The sequence below is a fragment of the Perissodus microlepis genome, chromosome 6, assembly GCF_051167445.1.
Source record: "Perissodus microlepis isolate ML-2025 ecotype Zambia chromosome 6, ASM5116744v1, whole genome shotgun sequence".
Taxonomy (NCBI): Eukaryota; Metazoa; Chordata; class Actinopteri; order Cichliformes; family Cichlidae; genus Perissodus; species Perissodus microlepis.
The window spans coordinates 702,152-714,393 of record NC_140466.1 but is presented as its reverse complement, the minus strand read 5'-3'; the positions used below and the strand labels follow the sequence as shown (position 1 = coordinate 714,393).

At 50.9% G+C, this 12,242-nt stretch overlaps 1 protein-coding gene across 2 annotated transcripts; it reads right to left on the bottom strand.

Moving 5' to 3' along the window:
- Positions 1 to 942: 942 nt before the first annotated feature.
- On the bottom strand, positions 943 to 11,968 carry aftpha (aftiphilin a). Of its 2 annotated transcripts, none has more exons than XM_084929794.1 (10): positions 11,733 to 11,968; positions 8,403 to 10,004; positions 6,050 to 6,216; positions 5,791 to 5,920; positions 5,552 to 5,608; positions 4,713 to 4,835; positions 4,345 to 4,408; positions 3,448 to 3,531; positions 2,819 to 2,942; positions 943 to 2,069 (listed from the first exon to the last, which is right to left on the bottom strand). In XM_084929794.1, exons 2-10 carry the CDS (start codon positions 9,966 to 9,968, stop codon positions 1,928 to 1,930), a joined length of 2,457 nt encoding a protein of 818 aa, XP_084785920.1. In that variant the 5' UTR covers positions 9,969 to 10,004; positions 11,733 to 11,968; the 3' UTR covers positions 943 to 1,927. The 2 variants fall into 2 exon arrangements, with proteins under 2 accessions (XP_084785920.1, XP_084785921.1); XM_084929795.1 differs by having other exon boundaries at positions 4,345 to 4,405; positions 11,733 to 11,967.
- Positions 11,969 to 12,242: the final 274 nt, after the last annotated feature.

Below are 12,242 nucleotides of genomic sequence, written 5' to 3'. Positions count from 1 at the left end.
ATCTTCTGAGCATGTGTGAAAGTTTTCCTCTTTGAGAGAAGAATAAAGACCCAGTGCTGATGCTGAGTGGACGTGCTGACAGCACCTACCTCCCTGTTATGGTCTCTCTCATTGAGTGCATTGCTGGCAGCACCTCATAATCTCAAACTCTTTGGTCATCACGCACACACAGATGCATAACTGCTTTGTGTCACACACGGGAACTGAGAGTCAAAGTAAAACGTCATTAATGTCACTGATAATTTAAAATCAGTGTCCTCATATGTAGAGCAGAGACTGGCATATTCAGTAGGCCTGGATTGTCTCTGTAATCACAGGTCATTTTACATGCTGCCGAGTTCTTTCTTCATTATTATCAGGAAGTCCTAAAAACTCCCTGAAAAGCCTTCAGCTAATCCAAAATGCTGCAGCAAGAGTCCTGACAGGGACTAGAAAGAGAGAGCAGATTTCTCCTGTTTTGGCTTCCTGTTAAATCCAGAATTCAAAATCCTGCTCCTCACATACAAGGTCTTAAATAATCAGGCCCCATCTTATCTTAATGACCTTGTAGTACCATATCACCCTATTAGAGCACTTCGCTCTCACACTGCAGGCCTACTTGTTGTTCCTAGAGTATTTAAAATGGGAGGCAGAGCCTTCAGTTTTCAGGCCCCTCTTCTGTGGAACCAGCTTCCAGTTTGGATTCAGGAGACAGACAGGGGATCATATAATTGTTGGGTTCTTCTCTGTATTATTGTCTTTACCTTACAGCAGTGAGCACCTTGAGGAGACTGTTGTTGTGATTTGACATCTATAAATGAAACTGAATTGAGAAGTTGAATAAATCAGCTGCTTTTATGACTAAAACACCGTTTGTGCCTCTGAATCTGCCCCGAGCTGAACCCTTAAACAGCAACGTCACACCAAACAAACAGAGGAGCACAAAGGAGGCGAGGCAGCAGCTTTTCTCTTAAATTAGTTTAATTTGTTGTGTACACTAAAAGTCAAATTTACACAGTGGTCTGAAAGAACCTGGGCATGCATGATAACCTCCCACAGGCTCTCCCACTGATTCCGTGTCCCATAGGAACTCCCCGTACATTTACAGTCCATAGTTTAACTGCACACAGTCTAAAGCCACAGTGAACTATGATTACATCCATTTCATCTTTACAATGTGCAAAATCCTCCAGGCTCGGCCGACAGTAGTATGAGCAACAGAAAACAGACCGATGGAAGCAGCCGTTGGTCCCTTCGTTCCCCTCCGATGCGAACGGCCTTCAGCTCGCCGACGCTCGAAACCGATCGTCCCGTTTTTAAACAGAAAGTAACAGCCGGAACGTCTGATGGCAGACGCGCCGGCGTGAAGAACAAAAACAGACGAGCGGGGGTGGACAGGATTATTTTAAAAAGCTTCACGGAAAAAAAAAACAGATTAAAACTGAAGGACGAACGAAGACGAGGGGACGAAACACTCGGCGGGATTCTGCAGGCAGTGTGGTTTCAAGTCCATAAATAGATTCAGATTTTATATATACGTATATAAATGTATGAATTCACAGAAACTTCCACTTCAGTTTGATTCAGCTTCCTTCAAGCTCCGCCCCCACACGTGTAAAATCAGCAGGAATCAAGGAGCCCATTTAAAAACAAAACAAAAACAAAAACATTGAATCCCTGATTATTTACACACACGACAACAACACACACACGCACACACACACACCCGACACGGCCTGAACGCACAAATCCCACTTCCTGTCAGCTTTACCACGTGCTGCCCCTCCTCCACGCCGTGCCCCACCAAATAATCAGAAAAGCTTCACTTTATCCAGAGAAATAACTGAAAATCAACAAAAAGCTAACTTAATTAAAAAAAACAAGAGCTTGATAAAATGGGCGGGGCCAGCAGAGTGAGCAGGTGATGTCTGGAGGCGTGGCCGGGGCTTCAGTCTGGCGTGGCGTGTGACCCGAGCGGCGTCAGCGTGGCGGGAAACATCAGCACCTTGGCCTGCATGAAGGACAGGTCGGGCAGCGCCGCAATCACTTTGGCCGCCTCCTCGCTCAGATTCTCATCTTTCCTCGGCTTCCTGCCAAACAGGAAGTGACCAGTTCTTTAAAAACATGAACATAACATTCGTAGTTGATGACATCATCAGTGCGCCACTGACACAAACTGTTACAAACTGCACCCAGATCAGCTGAGTGTGAATGACCTGCATGTCTGACACACAGCAGCACGCGCACACACACGCGCGCACACACGCGCACACACACACACGCGCGCACGCACACACACACACGCGCGCGCACACACGCGCGCGCACGCACGCGCACACACACACACACACGCACACACACACACGCGCACACACACACACACACACACACACACGCACACGCACACAAACACACACGCACACACACACACGCACACACACACACACGCACACACACACACGCACACACACACACACCCCCTTTGATGCACTTCACTCCAGGAAACCTCACCAAGTGCATTCTGGGTAAACTCTCTCTGTTTGTCTTCTCGCTGTGATCATTTCTGGCTCACCATCACTTTCAGGCCTGAGCTGTCAGGTGGACGTCTGCTGAATGTGGATCCACGCCGGAGCGCTCACAGATTCACACCAAAATTCACCACAGTACTTTGAATTGTTATTCCACTTATATTTAGCCATAGCCAATCATAGTTGAGCGTCAGCTGTGAGGTCATTCCTCAGGACTGATGAGTCATTTACAGAGTTCCACCTGCAGCCGATCCTGATTTCATGCTTTCACAGGAAATTGGGGACAAACCAGAAGCGCTTTGACCTCTGACCTGGTGGAGGTGCTGGTCTTCTCCACGGTGGACATCAGGCGGGCGAAGGCGTCGGCCATGCGGCTCCCGGAGCTGCCGGAGTCCAGCTTGGCGGTGGTCAGTTCGAATAGCTCGGGGTCGACGCCTGAAATGCAGAAGAAAGATCAGGGAGGCGGAGCTTAAACTTCACCAACAATCCAACAGTGAGAAACTCGGAGGAGGCGAGCCGGGAGCTTCCTCCTCGGAGGTTCGCACCCGCACAAAAACGGTCGTGCTTGGCGTGATTAAAAGAGAAACTGGAGTGGAGCAGCTGTGAGGCGTGTCCGCCGCAGCGATCCGTTCTGAGATCAGCGTGTGCTTAAATGGTGAGCACCCGGCGGACACGCCTCGCTTTCTGCTGCCTGCGGGACAGTCACATGACCTCATACCGACCTTCCTGTGCCGACCGCCCCACACACCAGCATCAGTCAGGACATCATTCATGATTTTAAAAATCTGAGCTGGGAAGCAGTCACGTGACTAAAATGACATTAAAATTAGCACCAGGATCAAACCTCGGGATGGTCATGTGACCCGGGCAGGAAGCACGAGAGTGCGGTGAGTGAGAGGAGCAGATGGAGGTTAATTCAGAGGAGGATGCTGGAGCTGACCTGGGATGGAGGGTGAGCTGCTGGAGCCTGAGTCCTCCACAGGACCAAAGAAGTCCAGGTTTAAGAGAGACGAGCCTCCGCTGGCTGCAGAGCCGGGCGAGCGAGGTTAACGCACACAGTCAGAGAGAGAGAGACACACATGCAGCAGAATCAGTGACCGCAGAGAAACCGGAGACGTTCGTTTCCACATGCAGCAGATTTCATTCACTTCTCACAGTCTGCACATGCTCAGTGCACCGCTTCACTGAAGCCCACGACGTTTGGACTGTAGCAGGTGGGAGGAGCATTTAGGACCGCGTTATCCAATCAGAGCACTTCGCTCTCACACTGCAGGCTTACTTGTTGGTCCTAAAGTATTTAATTTAATTAGAATGGGAGGCGGAGCCTTCCGTTTTCCTCTGAAACCACAGCAGCTCCAGCCTGCTGAGTTACTGATGCTTCAGTGACTGCAAACCGCTCTGAAACCCTACGAGGTGACCTGAACACGTACATACAGGTCAGGTGGCACACACGGGAAGACCACACGTTATGAACACATGACACAGCAGCGCGGCGCCGCAGTCAGCCTCTTATGGAGGTTATCAGACTTCAGCGAGCGTCACTGATGGCTGACGCAAGGAAACAGCAGTGAGGGGACGGTTCACCAACAAAGACATGGCATCATTGGGCGCCCTCTGACATCTGTGACTGTGGGCCACAGCGACTCAGAGTCAGGAAACAGGAAGTGACTGATGGTTGTTTTATACACAGAGCGCCTCCTGGTGTGTGATTGGCTGTGAAGTACAAACTGAAGCAGCTAACAGGAAACACTACAATAAATAGAGGAAGTGGAAGAAGAGAAGAGCTGTGAGCGGGAGAAGGAGGAGTCAGTGCGGCAGAGGCAGCGGGGTCACCTACCATCAAGCGGGTTGGTAAGGCCACTGCTGCTCCAGTCGAACTGGACGGGTGGGAGCGCCTCCTGCTGGAGGAGAGGGAGCGGGTCAGTCAGTCATGTACCAGGTGTGTGTGAGAATCATGTTTAAACACAAGGACACGCCCACACGTGGGAATGGTGTCAGGGTTAATTCCACATGTTACATATGTCACAGCTGTTGTTCGTCCTCGTGACGGCGAGGACTTCACCTGTCATCGCTTAGAGGAAACGACGCCAAAAAGTCAAAAACAAAGATTCAAACTGTGGCAGTCAGCGTTTCTCACTATCAGCCAATCACATTGCATTTGAATCCTGCTCGGAGGTCACCTGTCGGCCCGCCTCCCCGTCTCACCTGGACCGAGTCTGTAGGACAGGAGCTTTTCTCAGGTACCAGCGGCGGCGCCAGGGCGATTGAGGCGATCATCTCTGCAGCAGAGACGGGCTTCACGGGCTCTTTGGTTGGCTCCAGCATCCCCTACACACACACACACACACACACACACACACACACACACACACACACACACACACAGTCTGTATGAGTTTGTGCAGCAGCTCTCACTCACTGTGGCAAAAGTGACACTCCTGAAACGACGACACTTCTACAAACTCCTGTTTGGGTCTCGAGTTTATAAATGAAGTTTGGACGTTTCTCCAGAAAACCTCAAATGACAAACACATTTAAACATCCTGCAGCGCTGCCTGTCGGCCTCCTCGTAGATGCGTGGATGGTACAAATGTGAAAGTCTGAGATGTTTCATTTACTGCATTCACGAGATTTTCAGAAAACTTGACCTCTGACTTTTAGGTCAAGGTATCAACTTCATCCTGCGTCACATCTCAAGTTACCAAACGCACGTACCTGTCAGCGTTTCACAGCTAGAAATGAGAATAACTGATGTTCCTGCCATAATGAAACTGTCTGTATCACCACTGTTCCTGTTCTCAAGTTCCCAAAACTTAAAGATCTTCATCTTGTCCTGAAATCAAGCAGGAAGCAGTTTTCTGTCCCCCTCCCTCCCCTGCTTACATCAGCTGATCAACAGCTGATCCTTCACAGTCACTGTGGAGCTGAGCACTTATCTTTATTTACCTGCGGCTTTAATTTAGCTGTTAGTAACATCTTAAACGTGCTGCATGAGTAAACTTGACTTTATGTTGCTGTAAATAGAGTCTGTTGGATGCACTCACCAGGCCGGCGGCGTACATGGGCACGATGACCGGCTGCTTCTTCTGTCCTGTGAACAGCTGAAACATGGAAATCAGACCGATTAGGATTCAAACCTCGAGCGCAGCTGCCGCCTCAGCAGGAACGCCTTTAGTCATACCAACAAATGACCAGGAACCATCTTTTATCTACAGTCTATGTTGAAGAGTATCTGGGCGGGGCTAGGAGACGACGCATTCAGAGGGGAGCAGCGTGTACTCACGATGTTTCTGGTGTCGATGCCGAGGCAGCAGAGAAGTGCTTTGTTGCAGTGGGAGCCGCCCCACTGGTATCTGAGGCCGAACGCCTCGTGGATGTCCTGAAGCTGCGTCCACACACCACCGTACACGGACCTGTGGCAGCCAATCAGACGCAGCGGAGTCAAAAAGAGGGTTCATGAGTGGGAGCAGCTCTTAATGGAGCGCGTAGGGAAACACCTACGGATCACTCATAACCAGGAGGTTCGCTGAGGAGACCCTCACCTGTTGCATGACGATTTCTTCTCCTCCCCCTCCTCAGCTCCGGGGTGTCTGTCCTCAGGAGGCTCCAGGACGGCCTTCAGGGACACCACCTGGTCCTCCAGCAGTCGGGTGGCGCTCTGAGGGAAGCTCACCTGGAACAGCTTCTCCACACGGCTGAACAGCGATGCCTGCAGAGAGACGGCAGCGTCAGACTCAACTTCACAGTCTGGGCCTGACTACAGTTAAAGGGGCGCTTCACCCTCAGGTGAAGGTGATGGTGCAAAGAGTCCAAAGGGCAGAGCTGCTGGTTCACATCTGCTTTAACCTCGTGCTGTACGAGCCCACAGTGAGACTGGTCTTGTTCACACTGTCATTCCAGTTTGCAGGTTTTTAATGGTTTCATTGTTATTATGTAACGGCTGCTGTGGATTTAAGGCCCTCAGAAATGGACAATAAACATCTGTCTGTGCTGATAAACTGACAGTCTGAATGACTTCCCTGCAGATACTTCTCGCTGCTTTCAGTCCGTGTTGTGTTTACTGACTTTACATGTTTCTAATATTAAACTTTTATCACTTTGCTGCTGTTTAACACAGAGGGGTCGATAAACTCTGGGCCAACTTATCGAGCCGCTGTCACGTTGTGATTGGAATCCCCAGTCTTCCAGTTCCTTGGAATTCAATCAGCTGATTTGAGTTTGTGTGCCGGAGGAGGAAAATAGGGGCGGTCTGCGGCGTGGACATGGACACTACTTTGATTTTTATTGGACTAAAGGACGAGATAATGATGAAACAACCGCATTATGCTGCTAACACAAGCACCTGCACAGACAGCATGCTAGCGCTAAGCTAGCCAAGAGCCCAGAGTGACGTTAAAGCTGAACTTCAACAGGTCAGAGACTGATGAGCAGTCTACCTGTTCATGTTTCTACAGTAGAATCACCATGACGACCGTGCTGGTTTCCATCTTTGCTTTGTGTTCATACCTAAACACTAAGAGAACCATCACGCGTGTCATTAGCAACTACCAACCTCTGTATATTTCATTTATTTTATTTATTGTTTACTCTATTTAATATGTAAATATGTATATACACACACACACGTAGAAAAACATATTTAGTACACACATCCAGTAATGCATACACTCTTATATTGTACATACATTTATTACCATTCTTATATTTTGCTTGTTTTATGTTATTGCATTTTTTGCACACCTCTGTCGCTCGTGAAGCTCGCGCACAAGAATTTCACTCGCATGTGCTGTACCCGTGTAGCTGCACATGTGATGTGACAATAAAGGTGACTTGATTTAGCGCAGAGCAGCGTGTTGGTGTGTGGGGCTGTGACCTCATGTTGTTAAACTGTGATTATGACACAACGAGTTTCAGGACATTTTATGGAGAAATGCAGAAGTAATGAATTAAAATGAAGTAAAATACTGAATTACTTTGAAGTACTCAAAGAAATGTCATTAATTACTCAGAGTAATGAGCCAACACTGAGGGAAATCCCTCCAACATGCACAAACACGTGACCCACAGCAGAAAGTCTTTGATACGCTGCCGAGTCTCAAACAGGAGCCAATGAGGAATCAATCAGTGATATTGATGATGGAATCAGAAACGCTAAATTCCTATCACTTCCTGTCCCTACAGGCACATGATTCGAGATGTTGACCGACCTTCCCACCTGACCCAAACCTGCCATCCTTCATCATCATCAGTCTGAGCTCACCTGTCCACATCCACAGGAGCAGGTGAGTGAGCAAGCTCAGAGTTTAGAAACAGCTCTACCTTCATCCCGAGGAACCTAATGACAGCGGAGCTAAAGCCTCACACGGATCCTCTTAAGGAGAACTTAACCCAAAAAGTTCCAGCTGCAAACTATTTTTTAAATTTGACAGATATTGCAGATCCTGGATGAAGACATCCTGGATACAGTGTAGAAAGTACGTGGTGGCGGCGGTCTGCGGGCCCCTCCTACTGTGTTGTTCGCCTGCCAGCCACAGCAGAAAGTGCTGAAGTGACAGGGAGCGCCGCGGGTCTGCAGCCTGTCTGAGCGCTTCATGCTCCATGTTTTTATATCTGGGTTTGTTTAACTCGGTGAACTCCGAGCCCAGAATCGTGTGTGTGGACGACACATCTGCACAGCGGAAGTGTGTGAGTCAGCTGGGTGTGAGCAGAGGAAGTGGAACAGATTTAAAGCTTTCACATTAACTTCCTGTTTGGGTTGTGGACAGGACATCGTTATCATGACCTTTAAGACAGGAAACGTGTAATCCTGCTCTAACTGGATCAGTGTGATGTCACAGGTAAACATGGGAAACAGAATCATGTCCCAGTCCTCCCAGTGTGCCCAGTGTCCCTTACCGGCTGACTGTCAGTGCTGCTGGCTTCTTCGCCGACCGCAGGTGCTTTACTCTCATGCCACTCCTCCTCCTGCTTCTCCTCTTCCACTCCTCTACTATCTGCAGGAAGTGAGACGCTCGTCTCAGCGCTGAACGCCGCCCATGAAGCCCCCTCTTCCTCCTCCTGCTGCTGCTCCCCGAAGGCGCTCCACCCGGCGTCGCTCTCGCCGCCACCGGCCGAGCTGAAATTCCCAAAACTGTTGCTCACAGGGAAGTCGGCAAACTTTCCTCCCTCCTCCCCCTCGTTTTCACCCGAGTTAAATTTGGGGGAGTTGAAGTCGCCAAAGTCGTCTTCTTCTTCTGCGTTGTCCTTGGTGGTCGCCTGCGCCAGAGCAGAACTCTGTAATCCGACTGGATCGTGCTGAACCTCCAACTGATCGAAGTCTGCGAAGCCTTGAGCGCTGAAAGAGCCGGCGTCTCCGAAGTCCCCGAAGTCTTCGTCGCCGTCTTCGGCCATCTGGCTGTCGTCAGCGGGTGTGGCGGATTCCCCGTGGAGTGGGGGCGAGGGCACCGAGCCCGTGGTGCTCACGTCGCCGTACTCCTCCAAAGCGTCGGTGGACAGTGGACGGCCAAACGACGTCTCCGTTTCGGTCTCCGTTTCGGTCTCCGTCTCGTTCCCGGAGCTCTTCTCATCCGATTGCCTCGCCTCGCTGTCTGCGGTGGTGTCGGGCAGGAGCTGCTTTTCACCGCAGCCGTCTACAGAACCGTTGCTGTCAGCTACATCCGCCCTGTTCACGACGAACAGTTTGTCAGTGCAAACGGCCTCTGAGGCGCCGCAATCTGCCGCCAAGGCCACATCCCTTTGTCGAGAGTCAGCATCCATGTGAGCGCGCCGGTCCGGCGTCTCAGCGGGGACGCAGAGGGACTCTGAGCCGAATGCGTCGTTTTCAGTTCTGTTTGTGTCCCTGACATCGTCCTCTGAAGTCAGTCCCTGCTCTACGTTATGGCTGACGCCCGGTGGACAGTGCGAGCTCGCCGTCTGGTCGAGGCGTCCGTCAGCATCGGAAAAAGCAGAAAAGTCTGCAAAGTTGTCCTCCGGGACTCCGGCACTGCCCGTGTCCTCGGGGGACGTTCCTTTTATGCGATCATGGACAGAATTCTGGGAGGAAGGACTTCCCTGAACATCAAACCCGTTTGTGAGCACCTCGCCGCCGTTACAATCCGCGGTGTCGCTCGCAGTCAAGTCCACACAGCTGGCGAGGACCTTTTTCATCTCAGTTCTTTCTGAGGCACTCGCCAGCACGACACCGTTCGCCTTTGAGAGCTCATCGCTGCGGCTGCGGGCGCCATTCGTGGAGCCATGGCTGAAGCCCACCACCCCTCTGCTGTTGATCAGCTCCGGCGGTGAAGTGGCGGTCAGAGCCTGCGTCTGGTTAAAAGTGGTCGGAGTGTCAAACTCTGAGAAGCTGATGCTGTTCGGGATGCCAGAGAAGGTGCCAAAATCTCCGAACTCATCGTCCTCTTCCTCAGCGCCGTCCTCCATGGGTGGCGGAGAGGAGGAGTACATGCGGATCACGTCTGGCTCCATGACTCTGCGGTGATCGAAGAATCCTCCGGGCTATACCTGAAAGAGCGAGAGAACGTCGTGAGCAGCGAATCACAGGACAAACACTCAAAAATAAGTAAAAAACAGGAGCGCGCTTCATCCACACGGCGAGGAGCCGAGCACGCCTCTCAGCAACACCGATGATCTCCAACGAGAGGCTCGAGTCACAGCTCATCGAGTAATACGAGCCCCGAGAGTGCAGACGGCGTCAAAGCGACGGCGAAGAACGCGAAGAGCCCCGAGGACAAACACAGCGTCACAAACACATCATCGACAGAAATGAGGAAATGAAACCCCGCCCTCCAGCTCTGATGTCACTGCTGCGGGATCACATCATCACTGCAGCGTGAACATGAAAGCGTGTTGTTTGAATGAACATGATAGAATCGACAGGCGTGGACACAAACGCCTCTCATAACGCGGAACTCATTCATCTGGATCCTAACTGATACAAAGCATCAACCTGCTGTTCAGCACTGAGCTTTAAACAAGCATCTGACTCATCACTAATAAGCTTATTTATTTATGTGATTAACAAAAATGATGATGTCAGGAACGATATGATTTTATTCTGCTGACATCACAGTTCTGATCACACACACAGCTTTCACAAATGTATAAGATAATAAAATTTTTGTCACTAAATAAAAACAAATATCATTTTTAAAGTAACCTGTCTCCTGTCTTACTTCTGATTTCAGCTGTGCCCTCTCTCTCTCGCCCTGTGACCCTGTGACCTCTGACACCTGGCGGGGTGGGGTCCTGATGTCATTATTTCTTTTCATTAACTGTATTTGTGTGCTTGAATCACGTTTCCAAATCCTGATCTGAAGCGAGCACAGACCTCAGCTCTTTAAAATTTCACTGAGTTTGGACTGAAACAACCAGCCAGGTAAGGAAACACCTGAGTTTCTGATGAAGGTACCTTCCTGCAGCTCTGCAGGGGAAGTCCCTCTCGGGTTACCTGCTGGCCTGGACGGCCTGTGTTTGTGCTGTGACCGGCGGTGGGCGGAGCCTACCTGTGTTTGGTAGAGCTGAGCTGGACTTCAGGTATGCAGTCCTGATAGACCAGTCAGCCGAGCGCGAGCCGTTTAACCCCTCAGACCCCACAAACGGTGACGTGTTAACGTCAGGGCAGGTAAACATGTTTAAGATGGGTTTACCTGCGCACTCAGCGGGTCACCTTCAACAGGCGCTCAGCCTCCTGACAGTCGTTCCAGTCCCAAACTCCACCTGAAACTGTGAGCCCCCCCCAGCAGTCTCACCTGTCTGACGTCAGTGCTTAAATTGCAGCTAACAAGCTAACGTAGCAGGCTCAGTAAACTCCCAGGTAGCTTAGCACGCTAAACGACGGAGGGCTGAGAGTTTGTCCCGAGCAGAACCGACTTCTCTGAGCCCAGCCCGAGCCCGACAGGGAAGCTAGCAGGACAGCTCGGCGGCTAATAGCAGCCCGAGCTCGGCGGGACTAGCTCGGTCAGCCTGTGTGGAAAGCTGAAGCCAGCTCGATTACTATGCTGGTACTTTACCGAGCGGCTTTGCTGGCACACAGCGGCGGTACACAGATAAACACAGGCCGGGGACCCTTCAGGAACGAGTCGGTTTGACGTTAGCTGCCCCTGCTAACTGCGCAGCTAGCTTCACCAACGACAACAAGCCAAGAAGCAGCTGAGCTAGCATTAGCTTAGCTTAGCTCGGCGTTTCGTGTGACAACAACTGTCTCATCCCGAAGGAAAGAGCCGGGCTCACCGTCAGAGGCCGCCCGCTGGCGTCCATGGTTCGGTTCCACACGGGCTGTCGTCGGAGCGGGACGGCTGACTGTGAAGCCCGTGCTGAAGGTGGAGTCCGCCGGCTGCTGCTGCTGCCCTGCCTCACGATCACCCAGCATGCACCGCTGCGGTCTGCTGCTCCACAAACTTCCAGGTGGAACAGGTGGATGGATGTAACTGAGTACTCATACTCATGTACACCAGTTGGCCGCTTGTACTCGAGTATTCCTGAACCACGCCTCTCTCCCAGCACTTTTTAAAATCAAAACTTTATTTCTTTAAGTGGAAACCGCTGTTACAAACTCCGCTGAGCAGACCTAAATATGAAAAATAATAGGATTGGGCACAAGTCCAAGCTGCCTCAGAGCAAGAGGAGGTACACCTGGACAGGTGCACCTCTGTGGCAGAGCTGACGGAGAGAGACAGACAGACGGCCAGTTCACATTCACACCTTTAGTCAGTTTAGAGTCACCTGTTAACCCGACCCCAC

Coding starts and splice junctions, on each gene's coding strand:
- aftpha (XM_084929794.1), bottom strand. CDS start 9,968: ATGGAGCCAGACGTGATCCGCATGTACTCCTCCTCTCCGCCACCCATG. Junction 6,217..8,402: donor GCAGCACTGACAGTCAGCCG/GTAAGGGACACT, acceptor GTCTCTCTGCAG/GCATCGCTGTTCAGCCGTGT. Junction 4,836..5,551: donor CCATGTACGCCGCCGGCCTG/GTGAGTGCATCC, acceptor GTGTGTGTGTAG/GGGATGCTGGAGCCAACCAA.